The sequence below is a fragment of the Erinaceus europaeus genome, chromosome 13 (genome assembly GCF_950295315.1).
Source record: "Erinaceus europaeus chromosome 13, mEriEur2.1, whole genome shotgun sequence".
NCBI lineage: Eukaryota > Metazoa > Chordata > Mammalia > Eulipotyphla > Erinaceidae > Erinaceus > Erinaceus europaeus.
The window spans coordinates 63,518,280-63,541,414 of record NC_080174.1 but is presented as its reverse complement, the minus strand read 5'-3'; the positions used below and the strand labels follow the sequence as shown (position 1 = coordinate 63,541,414).

Sequence of the window (23,135 nt, the reverse complement as noted above, 5' to 3'; positions counted from 1 at the left end):
GAAATTAACAAAATCATCAAAGAGGAGAGACCGCAAATGTCATCTGCTATATTCTTACCTTTAGGTTCCTGAATATTAAGGAATTTGTTCTGCTTTATATCTTAATGCTTTTCAAGTTGTAGATGCCACCATGATGCCAACCTGACTTCCCTGGGAAGATGACCTCACCAATCTATCCTGGAACCCCACCTCTTTAGAGCCCTGCCTCACTATGGAAAGAGACTGGGAATACGGATCAACCTGCCAATGCCCATGTCCAGTGGAGAAGCAATTACAGGAGCCAGACCTCCTACCTTTTGCACCCTATAAAGATCTTTGGTCCATACACCCCGAGGGATAAAGAATAGGGAAGCTTCCAATGAAGGAGTTGGGATGTGAAACTCCAGTGGTGGGAATTGTAAACCTCTTATTATACAGTCTCGTTGATCATAAATCAATAAAAAAAAATCTAACAATGTGGATATGGCAACACATTAAAAACAACAGTACATGGGTGTAGGGAGATCACATATTGGTTATGCAAAAAGACTGTCATGCCTGAGGCTCCAACGGCTCAGGTTCTATATCCCATATAAGCCAGAACTGGACAGTGATCTAGTCTCTCTCTCTCCCCCTCTCTCTCTTTCTCTCCCTCTCCTTTTCCCTTTCTCTTTTTCTCTGTATTCCTCTCTATCATTAAAATCAAACAAATAAATTATATATTTTAAAAAGATTGCACATAGGGCTGGGTGGTTGTACACTTGGTTAAGCACATAAGCTACAATTTTTAAGGATTCAGGTTTGAGCCCCTGGTCCCCACCTGCAGGAGGAAAGCTTTACGAGTGGTAAAGCAGTGTTGCAGATGTGTCTCTCCCTCCCTATCTCCCCTTACCCTTTCAATTTCTGGCTTTCTCTACCCAATAAACAAAGATAATAAAAATTGAAAAAAATTTAAAAATATTATGTACCAAGACTAAATGGATTTATTCTAAGGAAGCAAAGTTGGGTTCAATATACGTAAATAAATAAATATAATCATATGCCAACAAAAGGAAAATCAAAAACCATGTGACTATTTCAGTAAATGCAGAGAAAACTTTTGAGAAGATTTAACATCAAAACCTTTTAAGTTCCATCAAAGATGTGGCAAAGAAAATTTCATAATTTCTTACAATTGAGTAGTATTCCATTGTGTGTATATGCCACATTTTCTTAATTATTCATCTGTCATAGGTTCATCGGGATTGTTTCTAACTTTAGGCTATTATATGTAGTGCAGCGATGAAAATAGGTATGCATAGATATCTTCAGATAGGTGTTTTTATGGTCTTTGGAATCCCTGAGAGAGGAATTGCCAGATGATATGGGAGGTCTATTTCTAGTGCTCTGAAGAATCTTCAGACTGTTTCCCACAGGCATTGAACCAATTTACATTTCCATTAATAATGCAGAAGGATTCATTCTTCCCCACATCTTCACCAGCACTTGTTTCTATCCTTTTACAATATGGCCCTTTCACGGGTTTAAAAGTGTATCTCGTTACTGTTTTTATTTATATTTTTCTAATAGTGACTTCAAGAATTTTTTCATATGTCTGTTGGTCATCATAATATCTTCTTTGGTGAAGATCCTACTTATACCTTCTCCTTATTTTTAATGGAGTTGCTTGCTTTTTTTTTGATGAGTTTGTGGAGTCTTTATATATTTTGTTTATTAGCTCTTTGTCTGATGTGTGGCATTTAAAGATCTCCCATTCAGTAGGCTGAGTTTTTGTTTTGGTGATGGTTCCTTTTGTTCTGTAGAAGCTTTTCTGTTTGATGAAGTCCCACCAGTTGATTTTTATTTTATTCCCTTTGCTGTTAGACTTAAGACTACAAAATCATTTTCTAAGCAAACATTGTAGCATTTTATTCTATGTATCTGAAGGTTTCTGGTATAAAATACAGGTCTTTGATTTATTTAGAGCTGATTTTTGTACATGGTGGTATGAGTAGTCCTGTTTCGTACTTTGGCATGTCTCAATCAAATTTCATGCACCATTTGTGGAAAAGACTCTTCTTTCTCTGTTTAGAGCTTTGGGACCCTTTGTCATAAAACAACTGTCTGTAAAGGGTTTATTTCTGGATTTCCAATTCTGTCTTGTTGATCTGTGTTTTTTAAAAATATTTATTTATTCTCTTTTTTGCCCTTGTTTATTGTTGTAGTTATTATTGTTGTTGTTATTGATGTCATTGTTGTTGGTTATGACAAAGAGAAATGGAGAGGGGAGGAGAACACACAGAGAAAGATAGATACCTGCAGACCTGCTTTACCGCCTGACTCCCCTGTGGGTGGAGAGCCAGGGGTCCTAACAGGGATCTTTATGCCGGTCCTTGAGCTTTTCACCATGTGCACTTAACCCGCTGTTGCTACTACCGGACTCCTGATCTGTGTTTTGACTACTGTAGCTCTGTAACATTATTAGAAGACAGGAACCATGGTCCCTGTACAAGGATTTATTTCTGGGTTCTCAACTGTATTCCATCCAAAGACATAGTTTGAGAAAACTGAACAAACATTATTTAAATTTGTTTGGGATCAAGAACAAAAACCAAATAAATAAAAACAACAATAACTCTGGGAATTACAGCACAGGATCCCAATTAAAACAAACAAACAAAAGGAAAACAGAGGTATTACTCCAATTAGAATGGCAATATTCTAAACTATTGATGATGATGAATCTTGTTATAGAAAAATTGAAATCACTATTCACTGGATCCTCAGTCACTCATACCAATTACAAGGTACTATGCCAGACTCTTCTCATTTAGACCCTGAAGTGTCTTTTGAAGAAAGGAAGCCAAGCTCAAAGACACAATATACTGGCCTTGTGTCCTGAGACTGACAGCTATGACATGACAAATCAGAATTTAAGTCCAGTAGGTTTCATTGTTGATGCACTTTCTTCTATGCCACCTCTGGAGCCCAGGATCTGAGACCCCAGGCCATAAGAGAGCATGCATTGGAATCTTAGATGTTCTGTTTTTCCCACAGGGTCACAGCTTTGTATTGAGTGTTCAGACCAAGAGTATCTAAACAGGGAGAGAACTTACTATCTCTCCCAAAGCTGTGACCTTCAGGCCTTGCAGATTTCTTGGGGATGGCTCTGTTCTGCACTTCTCCACCCTCCCAGCTGTAGTGGCATGGGCTTTTGTGAGGCACAGGAGTACTCCCATTGTCAAGGTCAATAACCAGACTCTCAGGCACATCCTGTTCAACTCTCTCCTCTGCTTCTGCTTTTCCCCTGACATGAACCTATTCATTCCTTCTTCCTGGCCCCATGCTTCATGTTCAGTTACAGGCTAACAGCCTATATCCTCACATGAGTCAGCCCATTTCCACTTGCACTGTACTGAGAAAAAAGCTAATCTTGGTATCATAACCCACTGATCTCTCTCTTCAGAGAAAGAAGCTTCAGTTCCAGAGAAGCCTGGCTGTGATATAGGAAACCCTAGAGATGCCAGAGGAAGGGATGCCAGAGGAAAGCCACTTCCTACTGCAAGTGGGCCACGACAGAGACCTCTGCCCTGCCCACTGTGAGAGTTTAATAAAGACACACACACACACACACACACACACACAGAGAGAGAGAGAGAGAGAGACTCAAATGCCAGCATAAGCTGCAAGACCATGTCCAAAATGAGCAAGATGAGAGGTAAGTGGGACTCCTGCAGGGGAGTAGATATTGGACATTGAAATAGGGAGAAGTACTAGATTGGGGATGGGGGATAGGCAGGGAGGTTGAGATGGGTCTCAGGAGAAGTTGTGTGAGTTGAGGACCACTGGAAGGGATGTGATAGGACTGGAGCTAGACTGAAGACCACAGACAGGTCAGAGTATTGTGAGTGAGTCAAGAGGGTGGGTAGGAGTCTGGAGAATGAGACTGGAGATTGGTTAATTAAAGATGGAAGGGACTGAGATATGGAGAGTGAATTGCTGAAGGAGAGGGGCCAGGCAGTGGTACACTTTGGATGGAGCACACATTACCATGCATAAGGACCTGGGGTCAAGCCCCTGGTCCCTATCTGCATGAGGGAAAGTTTTAGTAGCAATGGAATAGTGATGTAGATTACTCTCTCTCTCTCTCTCTCTCCCTCTCCCTCCACCCTCATCTGCCCCTTCTTTGTCAATTTCTCTGTCTCTATCAACAAAAGAAAAAAGAAAAAGATTTATATAACAGGCCACCTGGGGAGGTGGATTCGTTGCTTGTCCTGCTTGCATAAAACCTGACCACAGTTATTTCACACCTGTCCAGAAAGCCTAGTGCCAATTCAGAGAGGCACAGCAAGTAACACTTGGACCAGGAGGACCAGGAGGCAACAAGCCCTGGTACTACATAGAAATACTGGTGACTGCACTGGGGAAGTTCCATGGATGGTGGAATTGTGTTTTGATATCTGTCCTCTTCCTCATCCTCTGTCTCTCCCTCTCTTTTTCCTTTCTATACAATAATTAAAATTGAACTGAGGCTACGCAGTAGCACATCTGGCTAACTGACACATCTGGGTTCAAGTCCCTGGTCCCCACCTGCAGGGGAGAAGCATCATGAATGGTGAAGTAGAGCTGCAAATGTCTATCTTTTTTCACTTTTTTTACCCCCTTCCCTCTCAATTTATCTCTCTGCCTCTAACATATAATACACACACACAGAATTTTAAAAATTGGACCAAAGAGATGGTATGGCACATGCGCAAGGCCCAAAGCCACACAAATATAAACAAATAGAGCAAGCAACAGCCATGAATCTGGTTACATAGTGTTTCTTTATTTTATTTTTTTCCCTTTTGTTGTCCTTGTTGTTTATCATCATTGTTATCGTTATTATTGTTGTTGTTGCTGTCATTGCTGTTGGATAGGACAGAGAGAAATTGAGAGAAGAGGGGAAGACAGAGAGGGGGAGAGAAAGATAGACAACTGCAGACCTGCTTCACCACCTTTAAAGTGAACCTCCTGCAGGTGGGGAGCTGGGGGCTTGAAGCAAATTCCTGATGCCATTCCGTGTGGTTTCTACCATGTACGCTTAACCCGGGGCTCCACTGCCTGGCTCCCCCCCCTTTTTTTTTTTACATAGTGTTTTGTTACAGGCTCCCAGGTGATTTCCTCAGTACACTAGAGATATTGTAGGAAGTGAGGAAAGTCACTACAGACTTATTAAATGTGGTTTCCAACCATGTATGCACATTAGAAATCCTGGAAGACTTTGAAAAGTTACTGTGAACCCAAAGAAGAACAACAGAAACCCAAATCCCATAGGGTACTAGAAATGCCACCAGGAAAATAGTCTCCCATTCACTCCACCAAAGACAATGTTCTCTCTCCTTTTCTATTATCCCTCTCAATCTCCCTCTCTCCCCACCCCTCTCTTTCTCTCTCTCTCTCTCTCTCTCTCTCTCTCTCACAGACACACACACAGTTGAGTTCCCAGTTAGGTGCACATGCTTACCTTGTAGCTCACATTCACAAACACACATTACCATACAAGTAACACTGGCATGTTCCATGCATAATCCATCCCCACACACAACGCAGTCACCCTACAGAGACATAATCACAAATATACTCATTTATAATCACACATTCAACAGATACTGCATCACCTTACCACCCTTGCTCATTCCCACAGCTGAGTTCACCCAGTGTAGAGTGGGGTATAGAACCCAAGTCCTAGAAAGATAGTCCTCATTCTTTTCTGTTTCAGGAATCCTGATCTTGGAGATCCTATTGGCTGTCTCCAGCTGCCTTGGCTATTATGAGGAGCTCATCAAGTGCTTTCAAGACCCTGAATATGAGTCCATTCTTGCCTTAGCCCAGGAAGGGCTCCACACCTCTCCACTATCCAAGCGTGTGGTAGTAGTAGGAGCTGGCATGTCAGGCCTGGCTGCAGCCAAAGCCCTGCAGGATGCTGGCCACCAGGTCAGTGGGTCTGGGAGGGATATCAATCATTCACCTCCAATTTGCTTCCATGAGTGGAATAAAAAAAATGACTGTGATTATAGTCAGAGAGAGAGAAATTTTTTCTTTGATATAAGTTTCCAAGAAAACTTACATAAGTTACTCAGTATGGTCTATGTCTGCATTGAATGGCAGCATTACAGTGTCTTAAACCTTTGCACATAACCCACTGGGCCTCTTAGCATTTAATCAAAGTTCCTTAAAATTAGGTTTCCTTAGACATGACCTAAATGCAGTCTATGTGTTCATGGAAACAAAAGCAGACAAAGACTATGCTCACAGGAAAGGAGCAGGAGTCACTTTGTCCCTGCCACCATGGAGCTCTTCTGCTTTGCTTATACCACTCAGGACCCTTCTGGTGGGAACCCCTACACACACACACACACACACACACACACACACACACACACTAGTTCCCCTGCATTTTCAGGCACTGGGGATTCCAGATGAGTATCTATGACCAGGCTGGGAGGGAGTGGGTCGTGAGGGAAGAAATGCATGTCCCCACACCCTATTAATGACAGCAGCTTCTATACACTTCAGGTAACAGTCCTGGAAGCCAGTGACCACATTGGGGGGCGAGTGATCACACACAGGAATGAGAAAGAAGGCTGGTACTATGATCTGGGGCCCATGCGAATTCCCAAATCCCATAGGTAAGTCCCAAGGAAGGGGTAGAGGAAAAGACAAGGATGGGGGATAAATAGGGGTTGGGGGTCCTGGTTGTCACCATGTCAGAGCCTCTTCAGCCTCTCTCTTTCATGTAATTCAATCCTAAGAGTCAGAACTAAACTGATCTCCCACTGGGTGCAGAAAACCGCAACACAGAGCCCAGAGTTACATAAAGAATGGTAGTTTCTCAGCTGATAATGACAGCAACAGTAGCTACCATTATCTCATCAAATCATACTTTAAATAAGGCCGGTTTCTTATTTACCTTAAGCTATAAAATAATTAATAATAACAGCTGCTGTTTGTTGAGTGCTTATTGTATGCCGGGTCTTGTGCTAAGTGTTGTACATGTATTATTTCATTTGGCCATCACAACCCTATAATTAATACTCTCACATTTCCTATTTGCAAATAAAAAACTAGACTCAGAAGTAGTGAGCCACTCAACCAAGATTTTCCAAGAAGAAAGTAACAAAAGCTTCATCTCAGAAATCAAAGAGACACTAGCACAAGGGCACCTGTTTTTCCCCTAAAGTACAACTGATTCCCAGAAGAGAACTCAGGTCCTAGTTCTGAGATTTCCAAGACCAAGAAAGGAAGAAAACAAAGCAAAACAAACAAAAACACTCCCTGCTTCGTGCTCCATATGCCTCCAATATATGTTACTTCTTTTTTCTCTGTTACGTAAATTGAACTGAACTTCTCCCTTAAAAGACCATGAAAAGCTAGAAAAATAAATAAATAAAAGAACCACTCCAAACCTGGAGTTTTTTAGATGTTGCCTCAAATGGAAACTGCTATTTCAAATACTGTCTGAAACAAAAGGTCTCTTTCTTGTTCTTTTGAGTCCTACCTGCTGGAACATTCTAAAGATACTTTAAAGAGATGGGTGGGCATTCTACTCTCTATATCCCTTAGGGGCAAAAAAAGGGGAAAGAACTAATGCTATAGCAAGTGAGGACAGGGTTAGAGCTAAGGAATCAGTTAGTCTAAACTCCCTGGGTATATGAAGAAACTGGCTTTCCTGGAAATGGTTTGTATGGTGTGGCCAGCAGGGCTGAAGTGTGATTGGACCTCACTGGACTAGTTGCCACATTATGCTTGTTTCTGTTCTAGGTTGATCCACACCTATATTAAGAAACTGAATTTAAAACTGAACAAGTTCATCCAATATGATAACAACACTTGGTACCTCATCAACAAACAGCGCTATCGTGCCTGGGAGGTCAAGGCCAATCCAGAGCTCCTGGGGTACTCCTTGGACCCCACAGAGAAAGGAAAGGGTGCTGAGAATCTCTTCTACCAGGCCATTGCTAAGGTGCCTCCTGCTTCATTCCATCAGGGCTGGGAAAAAAACAGGGTCTGGTTTAAGGTCACTGGCAAGTTAGTGGATAATCCCAGGTCACCTGACTTCTATCTAGCACTCATGTGGTTTGCCTGCCTTCCTTCTAAACCCCTCAAAAAATATCACTACCCCAACTCTAGCACCCTGACCCCCTTCTATCCAAGGGTGATTCAGTAGCCCATTGCTTGACCTGTGGTACTGGAAGGAAGAGGAATGAACTAACATCCCCAAGTTGTAATGTCTTCAACTTAAATTTTAGTCTTCAGGATCCTAGGAGGTGACTCATCAGGTAGAAGGCATGCCTTCTATGCCTTAGACCCTGAGTTCCATCCCTGACATCACATGGGCGCACCAAGGACAGTACCAATGGAAATCCATGGGTGGTAGACTGGTGCTTGGTGTCTCTCCCTCTCTCTATTGCTCCCTCTCTTTCTCTAAAGAATTTTTAGTATCTGGATGTCTTTAAAAAGGGGACATATTTGGAGTTGGGGGCCAAGTGGTGGTGCTCACATTATAGTGTGCAAGGATCCAGGTTCTAGCCCCTAGTACCCACCTGCAGTGGGAAAGCTTCACAAGTGGTGAAACAGGGTTACAGGTTTCTCTCTGACTCTCTCTCTCCCTCTCTATCTCCCTCTCCCCTCTCAATTTCTCTTTGTATCTGTCTAATAATAATAATAACAATAAAAGGAGAGATATTTGGAGAGAGAGGAACATTCAATTGCTCCTGGGGTAACCCTTACCCTGGTCTTCTCCTTCTCACCTTCTTTCCCCTACCCTCTTCAAAGGGACATGAGAGAACCCAGGAGGCCAGCCTCTAGCTCTTTGCTTTTAGCTTAAAGCTGTTTCCCCTATGTCCCCTTCTGCAGCTCAGACAAAGGCTGAGGAACTTCAACTGCAGCCACCTGATGTCCTTTTATGATTCTTACTCCACAAAGGTGAGTGAGGCAAAAATAATAAATTAAAATTAAACAAAATTCCAGAACAGAGATGGACAGGGTCCATACTCAGCCTTGTTCTCTGGGGTTATTCCCTGCCTTGCAGGACTCTCTCCCACTATCAAAACCTCCACTTCCCTGGAGAGTCCTATGCTTGCCTGCCCCAGACTCTGAGGAAGCCCCTTCCTGTGTGCTGGATCCCCTCCCCTACTGCAATCTGGTACTTCCACCTACTGAGAAGCCCCTCCCCACAGGCTTACCTGTTGAAGGAAGGGCATCTGAGCCCAGGAGCAGTGAAGATGATTGGGGATGTGATGAATGAAGATGCTGGATACTCTAAGTCCCTCCTGGAGTCCTTGCGGATGGAAATCATCTTCTCCCAAAGTGATGAGTAAGATCCACCAGAACAAGGGCTTAAGCCTGCTCCTCCTCCAACACTCAGAGCAGAGAAAGGGAACTTTGATTCTGTCACAGATATTATGAACCAGACATTGTACCCAGCACTTTCCAAGAACTTTTGCATTTAATCCTCTGGCCACCTGGAAGGAAGGTATTGCAACTCACTTTTGTAAGTGAGGCTTCTGATGTGCCAAAACGTTTCTTAGCCATGTGCTTGCCTCTGGCAGCTCGGGTTTGGAATCTGAATCCAAACCACTGGCTATAGTAACCCTCCTGGGACCAGTCCAATTATTGGGCCATGGAGCTTGTCTACATGGGCCATCCTGAGAAAGTCCGAATTTTCTGCATGTCAGCTTCCAAGCCATAAAATAGACTGAAACAATAATCCCCTCTTACAGAGATTAATTAGGGCAATGAACATGAAAGAATTGTCACAGGTTGCAGGAAGTTTAGCTCCTCCCTTTTCAGACTAGAGATACCCCTGCAGGCAGAAAATGCCTCCCCCTCCCCCCTGTTTTCCCCCACACTCACCTACTCTTTTCTCTTTGCCACTGCAGCTTTTCTGAGATCACAGGTGGCTTTGACCAGCTCCCCAAAGCACTTGGTGCCAGTCTGAAACCTGGCACCATCCAGCTGGGCTCCAAAGTGGAAAGGGTAGTGAGGACTGGACCTGAGGTCCAGATTTCCTATCGGGCAGAGGGGTCCAACTCAAGGCTGCACACCCTCACTGCGGACTTCGTCATCATCTCGGCCTCGGCCAAGGCTACCCGCCTCATCACCTTTGAGCCACCGCTGTCTCGGGACAAGGAACGCGCGCTGCGCTCAGTGCATTACACCAGCGCTACTAAGGTGGTCCTAGCCTGCGACCAGCCCTTCTGGGAGCAGGATGGCATCCGGGGAGGCTTCTCTGTCACTGACCGCCCCTCACGCTACATCTACTACCCCAGCCACAGCCTCCCTAGTGGCAAGGGAGTCCTGATGGCCTCCTACACCGTAGACGATGACTCCCTCTTCTTCCTGTCCATGAAGGAGGAGCAGGTGTTGGAGATCGTCCTGGACGACCTGGCAGCTGTGCACCAGATGCCCAAGGAGGAGCTGCGACGCCTGTGCCCCACCTCCGTTATCAAGCACTGGTCTCTGGACCCCCACAGCATGGGCGCCTTCACTGAGTTCACACCCTACCAATTTGTGGACTATTCATGGCAGCTCTTTCAGTCCGAGGGCCTCATCCATTTTGCAGGAGAGCACACCTCCCTGCCCCATTCCTGGATAGACACTGCCATCAAGTCTGGCCTCCAGGCCGCCAGGAACATCCAGGCTGAGGTGGACATAAAGGCTGCAAAGAGGCCAAGACCTTGACCAATGCAAGGAATCTAACCTGTAGCGAATCCTTGAGGAAACTGGCAATAGACAGGGTGGGAAGTGGGAAGTGAAAGGTGAACTTCTAGAGTAGGTAGCTATCAGTCTCTCTGGCCTACAGTAAGAGACCAGAAAGGCCAAACAAAGATCTCCAGTGGCACTTCCTCAAGAAGTGCCAATTGCCTCCTTTCCTGCTTTTCTTCCCTGACAGCCCTTGGAGAAGGATGCAGTGGGGTCAAGGTACAGAGAGAGCTAAGGGGAGAAAAAATAAAAAACAAACACCAAACAAACAAACAAACCAAGAGTGGAGAATGCTAGAATCAGCCCTAAGCTTGGAGGAAACTAACTTCTATTGTATGGGGCCAACAGACAAAAAAGAAAAGTTTTAACACACTGATTTCTGTCATCTGATACCGGAAGTTCCCAGAGGAACGGGTAAAACCTGAACCACAGTGGTGTTAGTCCAGACCAACCACATCAACCCATAGTACACTCAGACCCCATCACTGTGTGCCAGCACCATGGGCCTCAAAGCTTGGCTCTATCAGCTAGACAGGATGGCTTCTCTTTTTGTTCTTGTTTAATCTGTGAGATCATAGTTTTGGCTTCCTAGAGGTTCTCCTGAATCACAGACTTTTCCTCTCCACCCTCACCTCCCCAACACTAACAAGAAATCTCCCCTTCCAGACCCTGTTGGTCCAGTCCACACATCCTCACATACCCAAGGAAGACACCCAGGGGATTGCCTGGGAGACATCAATCCACATTCCTGCTCTAAACCACACTTGCCCTTCCAGGTCCGGCTTAAGTTATTCCCTCTTCCCAACTCTCCCCTGAACCTTAGGGATCTTTCCCCTTTGAACTATGATTCCCTAAACCTTAGGGCTCTCTCTCTTTTGAACCATGACCCCACCTTGCCTAGGGCCTCTGCCTTTAGAACTGAGGGTCTTCTTGTACTGTTGCATAGTCCCTTTATGGGAGGTTATCATCTGTCCAGCTATACCAAAGTCTCCAAGGGCTAGGACTGTACCTTATATGACTTTTTGCATTTTTCTGGATAACTGCTAGGTATATGTTATTTCCCTCAAGCCTGTCAATAAATAGTTGTCATGCATCTACCATGTGTCAAGCACTGTGCTGAGTACTAAATACAAAGAATGTGCAGTAGTATGCAATTGAATCAAACTTCTGCCTCCACCTTTGTCCCTCCCCCTTCAAGGATACACTTCCAAGTTCTGTTCCTTTTTGTTTCAAGTTCTTGGGTACTAAATATAATTATTGCATTCTATTTGAGTTCATCTAGGCAAATGAACAAAGTAAAGAAAGTGGTCACTCTTTTTCCTGGGTAACATTTCTATTCTACTAGGAAAATTTCAATGCAGACATACACAGAGGAAATTTAGTCACGTGACAATAAAAGCAGTTGAAACGATTTATCATAAATTACTAAAATCTAGGAGAGAGACATGAAACAGTTTCTTCTACAGAGACCCCAATGGAAAATAACCCTGTTGCCATTTTGATTTTGAACTTCTTTTTTTTTTTTGGATTGATTTTTTAATGATGCAAGCATATCAATAGTATTTTATTTTCTATTTTTTTTAATTTATTTATTTAAGAAAGTAGACATTAACAAAACCATAGAAGATGAGGGGTACAACTCCACACAATTCCCACCACCCAGTCTCCATATCCCATTCCCTTCCCAGATAGCTTTCCCATTCTCTATCCCTCTGGGAGCATGGAACCAGGGTCATTGTGGGTTACAAAAGGTGGAAGGTCTGGCTTCTATAATTGCTTCCCCACTGAACATGGGCGTACTTCTAACCTAGTACTAATAGAAAAATAGTTTTTGCTACTTTGAGTCATATAATTGATAGAATGTTGTTCAAGTAGCCCAAGGAAACTAATATTTCTTTTGTCCAAGGTCCACACCTCAGCCTAGAAAGTAGGTAGAGTGAGTGGCTGTGCCATAATGAGACATTCATGGAGTTTGATTAGGAAATATAGCTGAGATGCTCTAGGATTTGCAGTGTGGGGGAACTAGAGAGCCCCACCTCATCTCACTGAGGATCTCACACATAATGAAGTGTGCACGCTACCTGCTGAGCTAACCAGGGAATTGAAGGCTGTGCCTCTGTGGAAACAAGAGAATTTTGACCCTTCTCCCCCATCTTATATGTTCTAGTAGAAGCTCTCATTGGGTTTGACCAACTGTGAAGTTCAGAGGATCCCAATAGCCTTCCATGAACCGTAATCACAGGGCTACTGCTGGAAGGGAGAGAAAGGGAATGCATAGGCTGAGTGTAGGCGTTACTGGGAGGCCTCAACATCCAGTCATGCTTTAGGGCAACAGGCAGTCACTTTGTGAGACCTCTATCCGTATACACCAGGACACTTACCCCAGCTAGTCACTCCACTGTGCACCTTGGAAACACAACATCCCACTTTCACTTTCACCTGGATCTGACCAGGCTCAGAAGGCTCCAGAGGTCCCATCAGACACTTCTACCCAAGGCTTCTTTAGCTTTCATCAACTGTGCTGGACCAAGATCTCTTCCTTCTTGCCCCCATGGGTCTAAGGGTAAAGTGAGCCTTTCCCATGAAAAAGTTATGTAAAGGGCAGAAGGTGGCCTAGAGGGTGGAGTACAGGATGTGCATGTGTAAAGTCTCTTGATTTGCTCCATTTTTCTTTTTTTTTTTTTTTCTCCTCCAGGGTTTTGCTGGGCTCGGTGCCTGCACCATGAATCCACCACTCCTGGAGGACATTTTTTCCCCCTTTTTGTTGCCCTAGTTGTTGCAGCCTCGTTGCGGTTATTATTGCCATTGTTGACGTTGCTTTGTTGTTGGATAGGACAGAGAGAAATGGAGAGAGGAGGGGAAGACAGAGAGAGGGGGAGAGAAAGACAGACACCTGCAGACCTGCTTCACCGCCTGTGAAGCGACTCCCCTGCAGGTGGGGAGCCGGGGGCTCGAACCGGGATCCTTATGCCGGTCCTTGCGCTTTGCGCCACGTGCGCTTAACCCACTGCGCCACCGCCCAACCCCCGATTTGCTCCATTTTTCAAGGGGATAAACAGTGACTGAGGTGGGGGGTTCCATGAACATATCTTTTCTGATATTTCTTTTTTTTTTAATTTTTTTTATTTTTGAGAGAGATGCAGAGAGAGACACACACAGAGAAACACCAGAGCACTGCTCAGCTCTGGCTTATGGTGGTGTGGGGGATTGAACCTGGGGACTTAGGAGCCTCAGGCATGAGAGTCTGTTTGCATAACCATTATGCTGTCACCCCACCCCTGATATTTCTTCATTGTCTCTAATTTAAGGCAATCAAATCCCAATTTCATTCCATTACTCAATATGCTTGTCACCTTTATGGTAGCCCCTAATAAATTATGGCTTGTACACATTATTTCTGCATTAATGTGGCAAGAACTACATATTAATTTGGAGAACATGAGGTCCCCTGTAGCAGCACAACTTTGCATCATTTTCTGATTCCTATTGTGCATACATACACCAAAGCTGGTTTCAAGATTCCAATGGACTTGAAGTTTGGGGAAAATATATCAAGCTGCTAAGCTGGTATAAACCAGCATACTTACTAGCATGTTTATGTATCAGAGTCCTGAATTATAAGAGCTGATATTTAGTTAGATCTGGCATAATACTTCATATATCTCTACAACTATCCAAATGAAATTGGGGGTGGGTGTAGGAGGGAGAGCATGGCTGGAAAACCAACAGCTTGATTTAGAGAGAAACATGAAGGGTCTAAAGTCTTTGGAGATTCCAGCCACCTGGACTCTGAGGGCCCTCTTCCAGCTTTTGAACCAATTTACATTCCCACCAACAGTGCAGAAGGATTCCTTCTTCCCCACATCCTTGACAGCACTTGTTTCTATCCTTTTAAGTTATGACTCTTTCACAGGTTTAAAGGGATATTTTTATTTACATTTCCCTTTTTATCATTTACATTTTTCTAATAGTGATTTTGAGTATTGTTTTTCCATATGTCTGTTGGTAATCTCAATATCTTTGGTGAAGATTCTATTCATGTCTTCTCCTTACTTTTAATGGAGTTGCCTGCTTTTCATTGCTGAGTTAGCAAACTCTTTATAGATAAGCTGGGTTTCTGAATTCATCCTGCTTGGCTTCTCCAGTAGCCCAACAATCTACAGGATTCTTTTCATTGTCTTCTTTTTGCTCTACCTGAGCTCAGTCCTGGGCAATGGACTCACTATCATCCTGATCTGCTTGGACACACATCTCCACACCCTGTGTAATTCTACCTCTGTATCTCAGCTAGATATGAGCTACATCACTTCCACAATGCCACAGATGTTTGTGCATCTTCTTGCTCACTCTCAGACCATCTCCTTTGCTGGTTCTCTACTTTAGAGATTTCAACTCTTGGGCAAGATCCTCACTCCAACGGGCTTCAACTCCCTCTTGCAGAACATGATACTGGCATATTTACTTCCAAGAGCTGTTTGCCAGGATTTAGTTGAAGCTGCTATAGTGTAGGTGCTGCATGGTCAGTTCTAAACTGTGAGGGAGATTAAGTAACATGTCTTGGTACCATCCTGGTGGGATACAGAGGAAGATATTTCTCATTCAAGGTTTTTCATTAAGGAATAGGGCTGTGACCAAATTGTGTTGTAATTGACAAGGCAGGGACAGGAATTTAGGTGAATTTCACAATAAGCCTTCAATTGTGGTATGGTTACAGCATGATCAGGTACTGACTTCTCTCTGGTTTGCTCATATTCCCTAGATGCAGGGGAAAAAATATCTCTATTCTCCCCCTACATTACCCTCACTAACCTGGGTTAATTTGCTCTTGCTCTGTCCCTAAGGGCTACTCCCTTGTGTGGTTGCTCTTGATAACATCAGGGAATCCCATCTTGGTATCTCTCTGGGGAAAGGCATAGTGGTGGCAGAGATGCAGTGGCTCTTCCTCAGCTTTCCTAGCATGTCTGCTGAGCAGGCAGAGCTATAAAACCATATGACTGGGAGTCGGGCTGTAGCGCAGCGGGTTAAGCGCAGGTGGCGCAAAGCACAAGGACCGGCATAAGGATTCCGGTTCGAACCCCGGCTCCCCACCTGCAGGAGAGTCGCTTCACAGGCAGTGAAGCAAGTCTGCAGGTGTCTATCTTTCTCTCCTCCTCTCTGTCTTCCCCTCCTCTCTCCATTTCTCTCTGTCCTATCCAACAACGATAACAACAATAATAACTACAACAAAAAAACAACAAGGGCAACAAAAGGGAATAAATAAATAAAATAAATATTTTTTAAAAAAAAGAAAAAAAAATATGATTTCAGAGCTCCCTCCGTTTACACCCTGGGACTCAACAATCAGGGATTTGAGAAACCAGAGCTAGTCCAGTGTGGGGAAATTGTGCAGATGTGGTTGAGTTAGGCAGGACCCACAAACCACCATATTTCCATGCGAGTATTATTATTTACATGTCAATCTTCTGCCTTGTTTTAAAAGTGACTCCTCCACCACCACATTATCCCCTCAGGGTATTGCCATTCCCTCCAGCAAAAACTATAGCAACCGTAACTAAGGAAATTCCCAGAATGCCTTTTTCTTTTCTCCACCCTATTCCCTAGCAAATTACATCCAACTTGCCACTTCCATTTTTACCCTATAAAACCCGCTGCTGATCCTGGTTTTGCCCCATTTTTTCTCTTCCGCTCCCAACCTGGAGAAGACCTGGAGAAGGGCTGGCATGCATAGTGGGAGGCAGTCATTTTGCTAGCTCCATGTGGCCTAAACTTGCTGCGTTCACATCCGACTCTAGGGTGTCTGCATGAATAAAGATTTGCGTTCAGCTCTGCCACGAGTTCCTGGTCTCTTTCTCTCCTGCTACACAACCCTGACAGTCCAGCCAGGTGCAGAGAGCTGCACAATGGAGACAAGACAGGAGCTTCTGCCTTTGATCCCTCAGAATTCTGGGTGTTTGTTTTTCTGGAGACTGAGTTGCCTGGAATTCTGGCTTCCTGGATTTGTCTACACATGGAGTTTGCTGTACAGTCATTTTCCCTTATGAGCAAGTGACAGATTCTTCACAAGTTGATTCTGTAGCTGCCCTAGAGGTGAGATGTTTTGCCATTGATGTCAAAGATGGGATCCAAGAATCTATGTGAGTCATTTGTCATCATAACCAGACCACCCATTATTGAGGTCCTCTCTGGGCTTAAACCAATATTACCCTAAATCTTGTCCGATATTTTAAAATTTTAATTTATATATTTATTTATTTGTTTTGCTTCCAGGGTTATTGCTGGGTCTCAGTGCCTGCATCACAAATATACTGCTCCTGGAAGCTATTTTTTCCCCTTTTGTTGCCCTTGTTGTTTTATCATTGTGGCTATTATTATTGTTGTTATTGATGTTGTTGTTGGATAGGACAGAAAGAAATGGAGAGAGGAGTAGAAGACCGAGATGGGGAGAGGAAGATAGATACCTGCAAACCTGCTTCACCTCTCATGAAGTGACCCCCTTGCAGGTGGGGAGCCGGGGCCTTGAACCGGATTCCTTATGCTGGTCCTTGCACTTCACTCCACATGCCCTTAACCCGTTGCACTACCACCCCCCCCATATTTCTATGTTATTTCCTTACCACCTCATGCTTCAGTGTATTCCCTTTTCTCCTAGACTCCATTCCTCCTTTAACCACTTACTTAACTTACTAATTTTAATTTTATTTTGTTATTATTTTAAATTTTATTACAAGAGCATTGTTCAGCTTCGGCTTATGATGGTTCTGGGTGTTGATCCAGGGTCTTTAGAACCTCAGGTACGAAAGTCTCACCATTATGCTATCTCCCCTGTCACTTAATTTATTCTTTAACCAAGCATAGACCAAGTGCTAGAGATAGAGAAGTTAATCATCCAGTTTCTTGAGAAAGGTCTCTGTGTAGGAGTACCTTTGAAAGAACAACTATCACTATCTTGGGAGAAAGCTTTTAATAGTTAGACAACTTCTGAGCTGACAGAACCTTCAAAGATACTTTCAAAACCATAGAAAATATGAAAGAAAACTACAAAGTCCTCTTGTATGCCAGACTTAGTACATTTTATATTTATCACATTCTTGTTTTTGAAATTTTCCAAACCATTTGAGAATAATCAAAGATCCTATCCCTTCATTATTTAATAGTTAATCAAATACTCTCAAATATATAAGAGAATAAGGGTATTGTCTTATAAGTAGTTATCAAATAAGGAAACTTAACTTGGCTCTTTCTTTTTAATTTTACCCATAAATTCACTTTTATCAGTTGCTTCAATGGTGTTACTTATAATGTACTCTCTTTCCAGGATAATGTATTCACGGTTATGTTGTTTCAGTCTTGTTGCATATAATATATATTGCTAATCTTTGTACTTTAAAATATTGAAAATTTTAAACATAAGAAGCTAGCTATTTTATAGGCACTCTATTTGGATTTCTTTGATGTTTCTTCATAGTTAGATACAGGTTTTTACATTTTCACTGAAATAATATAAAGGAAATAAAGTGTTAAGATTTTCAATATTTTAAAATTATTTTTAATCTTTTTTAAATTTTTACTTATTGGATAGAGACAGAAATTGAGAGGGAAGCAGGAGATACAGAGTTAGAGAGACAGAGAGACACCTGCATCCCTGCTTCACCACTTGTGAAGCTTTCCCCCTGCAGGTGGGGCCTGGGGGCTCAACCTTGGGTACTTGAGAACTGTAACGTGCACTCAACCAGGTGAGCCACCAACCGGGCCCTGTTAAGGTTTTCTATACGGAAACATGTTGTCTCTATCCACTTCTCATTTCTGATGCTAATCCTGGTCAATCAGTTAAGTTTTTTGTCCAGTTTTTCCATCTCTAGTTTCTATTTTTAATGTATTTGTAAATAATATATACTTATCTACATGTATTGCATGCAATTATGTAACATTTTGTCCCTTATCCAACTGCTTCTAATACATTTAGCCATTATACCACACATGAAGATTGAAGGAGAGTACATATTGATGGAACCTACCTCAAGTGGCCCCAGTCATGGTCCTCACCGCTGACACCCATGCCCTGCCATTAAGTATAAATTCAGACTTTCCAAGAGGGTGTAACTATAGGATTGTACAGCCTGCTTCTGACTGATGAGACCAGAAACCCCACCAAAGTGGTCACTGAAAGGAGTAGTGGCCTGAGTGTACATTCAGTACTAGTCTGTAGGTGGAGAGACAGTTGTCATGCTTGCCATGAAGCAACGTGTGTGTGTGTGTGTGTGTGTGTGTGTGTGTGTGTGTGTGTGTGTGTGTGTTAAGTACTATGTAGTTATAGATGATCAGTCGAGGTTAGTATTACTGAGCTTTCCACCCATCCACTGGCTCTCCACAGAGTGACTGAGGAAGGAGGAGGGAAGTCCCAGTGAAGTTTCTTCCTGCTATATCTAGAGTACTCTACTGACAAAGCCTCACATTTCAACTGGCATTATTCATATTTAGAACACACTATGTGAAAGCTTCCAGGACAGAATCAAAGCTGGGTTTCTGAATTCATCCTGTTTGGCTTCTCCAGTGATCCCACAACCAACAGGATCCTTTTCATTGCCTTCCTCCTGCTCTACCTGAGCTCAGTCCTGGGAAATGGGCTCATAGTCACCCTGGCCTGCCTGGTCTCACATCTCCACACCCCCATGTACTTCTTCCTCTGTATATTCTCCCTGCTGGATATGAGCTATGTGTCTACCACCATGCCCCAGATGTTGATGCATAGCCTTGTTCACTCTTAAACCATCTCCTTTGCTGGGTGTTGGGTGCATATGTATGTTTTTTTGTGCCCTGGGCCTAACTGAATGCATCTTCTTTGTAGTCATAGCTTATGATCAGTATGTGGGCATTTGTCACCCACTGCGTTACACTGTCATCCTTAACTGGGTTGTCTGCAGATGGTTGACAGCTGGTAGCTGGATCTGTGGCTTCTTCTTCTCTCTGATCCATATCTTCTTCACCATGAAGATGCCATACTGTGGGCCCAACATAATCAACCACTACTTCTGTGAAGGCCTCTCAGTATGGAGCTTGACTTGCATGGACACCCACTCCATTGAACTGGTGGACCTAGTCATCAGTGTCTTCATGGTTGTTGCCCCACTTTCCCTCATATTGGCCTCCTATATCCATATTGCATTGGCCATTCTCAAGATCAAGCCCACCAGGGGTCACTGCAAGGCTTTCTCCACCTGTGCTTCCCACCTGACTGTGGTCACACTCTTTTATGCTCCAGCCACCTACATCTACATGAGACCCAACTCAAGGGATTCCCCAGAAGAAGATAAGAAGATCTCACTCTTTTACTATGTGTTCACTGCCCTGCTTAACATTGTGGTGTACAGTTTGAAGAACAAGGACATCAAAGCTGTCCTTTGTTCTCAAAGTGAAGGGATGGGAAAGGGTGGCTTTGCAAACTGGAATGCAGGAGTAGGATGTCAAATGCTAAGGAACAAGATAGCATCTATAATGTATATGTGATAAATGCATGTATGTATGTACATGCATAAGGAAATATATACCACAAACATAAACACCCAGATAATGTGGCTAGTGGAACAGATAAGCAAGATAGCTCACTTGATCATCTTGCTGCATTGTGGTGCAGTGACAAACATCTCCATGATACCAGTATTTTACAGAAGCAAAACTATTCATTGTTCTTGTTGGTTCAATTTCCTAACAGTTGTATATAGACTTTGAATTTCTCTCATTCAACTCTTATCTGTGGCAGAAACATATGATGATTCTTATAGTTCTATTCAGGAATGATATATTTATTTGCTTATATTTTTTTCAACTATGATTACCTCTGGGACTATGCTGATTCATGACTTCGCTTTTTCCAGTAGCTTTTTTTTTCTTAGATAGATGGTGAGAGAGAGGAAAATAGAGACAGAGGAGAAACATCATAACACTGCTCCATTGTAGGTTGAGTTTCTTTCCTGGAAATGCTCCCTATGTTGGTCCGATGCTTGAATCTGGGTCTTTGTGCATAATGAAAACTATTCTTCACAGGGTGTGCCACCTACCTGTCCTCTTTACTCATATCCTTCAATGGACTAAAATCAAGCAAGGCAGATGGTCAAGTCTGATGACATGAAATGCAGGAAGTACATCCTTTCCTGAGAAAGTAATGCAAATTTTGTGGCAGTAGGTATGGATACATAGTCCATAGTGTGAGAACACACACACAATGAGGATATTGATGCATTCTGTCATTAGTGGCACTGGAGTAAAAAAAGAATACATATAGATAGTTTTAAACATTGTTATTCTAAGTGTCATGTCACATGGAATTTGTATAGGGTTAATATGGCACAGGCAATAGTGTGGCACATGGAAACAATATTTATAGCTAATAATAAAGTTAATCCTACTGTCTACAGAGTCAGTGCATCCCATTGACCTGACTTGGTATATATGACTTGGAACAGCAATGCAGCTCGTGGACTTACATGATGTATTCTTTGTTTTGTATCAATAGAAGAGCTTAGTGACTGATATTAGATAATTTGGTTTCTAGTTTGTTGTTAAAATTCAGAGGCTCTAGCTGGCTGGGCTAGCTTCATGGGTGGGTAACAGACGACCAGAGACATACAGCTGGGCAGGGAAGCTGTATTTCTTTATTCAGGAACAACGATTTATAAACTAAGACAAACTAATCACCAAACAGAACTCTGCTGCCTTTTTCCCCTGCGGCGGCGCCAAGCACTCTCCAACTCTGGAACTCTCTTGGGGTTCCTTGGGGTGGGGACAAGTGGGCCCGCGAAACTAGCAGGACTGAACCAATTTTCTTGGCAGGGGGAGAGCTAGAAAAACCCAATGTAAAGCATACAACAATTCCCCCCTTTTCTTTTTAACTAAATGACCACAGTATCAGGGGTGTGGGGTGAACAGAAACCTCTATCATACAGGCATTTTTTAAGAAGAAACTGGCACAAACATGGAGAAACATGTAAGCAAGTAACAAGAACCAGTGTGCTGCCAAGGGAAAGCCTGAGGGGGCCATTTTTTTGCCTCTGTGGGCAAAACTTTATCAGCTTAAAAGAAAACATTTCTTGACTCTGGGGGGGCGTACTTGCCTCGACAGGCATTTGCATGGGGGTGGGGAACAGCCTAGAGTCCCAAAGGCAGCTGGCTGTAATTTACTTACTATGAAACAAAACTTGTTATTAGCATAACCACAGCACAATCTAAAATTTCTAATAGAGAAGGAATTTGAGACTTTTACATATCAACAACGTCTTTTTAACCTTTTGTTACACCCATTCAAGATGGAGACACACCCTATGTGTGTGCAGGAAAGGAAACCTCAGGCATGAGAATAATTAGCATAGCCATTGTGTGATATACCATTTCTAATAGAGAAGGTAATGGAGAGTTTTACATATCAACAAGTCTATTTAACCTTTTGTTATACCCATTCAAGATGGAGACACACCCTAGATGTGCGCAGGTCTTTAGACCAACTTAGTTAAAATATATTGATTGTTAACTAATTTTTACCTCAGACTTTAAATGTAAGTTAATTTTATCTTTATGAGAATTACGTTGAAAACCTTTTTCATTTAACTTTGACTAATAAGAATTTAGCCTTAAAGTTACTGTTTACCAAACTTTAAACATACACATAAACATGGTCATTAATACACAAGGAGAGAAACCTTTGTTACAAAGACATGTCATTTTAAACACGAATTTAGATATGTACTGTCTTAGTTGTTGGGGGGGTTACCATCCGGAGGTGGCTTCCTGCGCAACTCCACTTCAAGGAATTGCAGGTTGCGATCTCTGCACGAATCTCTGCGTACTCCAGCTTGTCTGTCTTCAGACCGGAGCTGAGGATCTCGGCCAAAGTGTCCAGTTTGGGCAGGGGGCCTGGGGGGTCCAGGAGGTCCGGGATCGTTCCAGAATTCATAGCACGAGTGCGGGTGGGCCAGCCTTGTAGAAGGTGCAGGCCGAGGTGCCCAGGGGTGGCGGCCATGATAGGCTGCCGCGGCCCTGCCCCATGGCCCTGTCATGTCTGCTGCCCTGTTCGCAGTGGCTGAGCAGCATGGAGGGATCACGCGTCCAGTGCCCTGCGCCACGTGGTGGAGAGCTGGCTCCTGTGGGCTGGCCTGTGTGCTGGCATTGGGCTTCTGTGTGCTGACATCAGGCTCCTGCGTGTTGGCATCGGGCTCTAGCGTGTTGGCATTGGGCTCTTGCGTGTTGGCATCGGGCTCCTGTGTGCTGGCGTCAGGCTCCTGTGTGCTGGCATCGGCCTCCTGCGGGCTGCAGGGCTGCGGGACTGTGGGCGCGGTGTGCGGGATTGTCTGGGCGCAGCTGGCTGACTGGCTGTTCCACCAGGTGGAAAAGGCAGCTCCGTGCCTCGCCTCTTGCCCGCTGACTCTTCCTGACTCCTCTGG

At 43.5% G+C, this 23,135-nt stretch overlaps 1 protein-coding gene and 1 pseudogene across 1 annotated transcript; both read left to right on the top strand.

Annotated features, from left to right (window-relative positions):
* The first annotated feature begins 3,651 nt into the window (after window positions 1-3,651).
* On the top strand, window positions 3,652-10,683 carry LOC103116264 (L-amino-acid oxidase-like). The gene is made up of 7 exons (XM_007526120.1): window positions 3,652-3,676; window positions 5,720-5,934; window positions 6,517-6,629; window positions 7,762-7,963; window positions 8,857-8,925; window positions 9,180-9,316; window positions 9,882-10,683. The coding sequence occupies exons 1-7, from the start codon at window positions 3,652-3,654 to the stop codon at window positions 10,681-10,683; spliced, it is 1,563 nt and encodes a 520-aa protein (XP_007526182.1).
* Window positions 10,684-19,190: 8,507 nt separating this feature from the next.
* On the top strand, window positions 19,191-20,208 carry LOC103116262 (olfactory receptor 2A12-like; annotated as a pseudogene).
* Window positions 20,209-23,135: the final 2,927 nt, after the last annotated feature.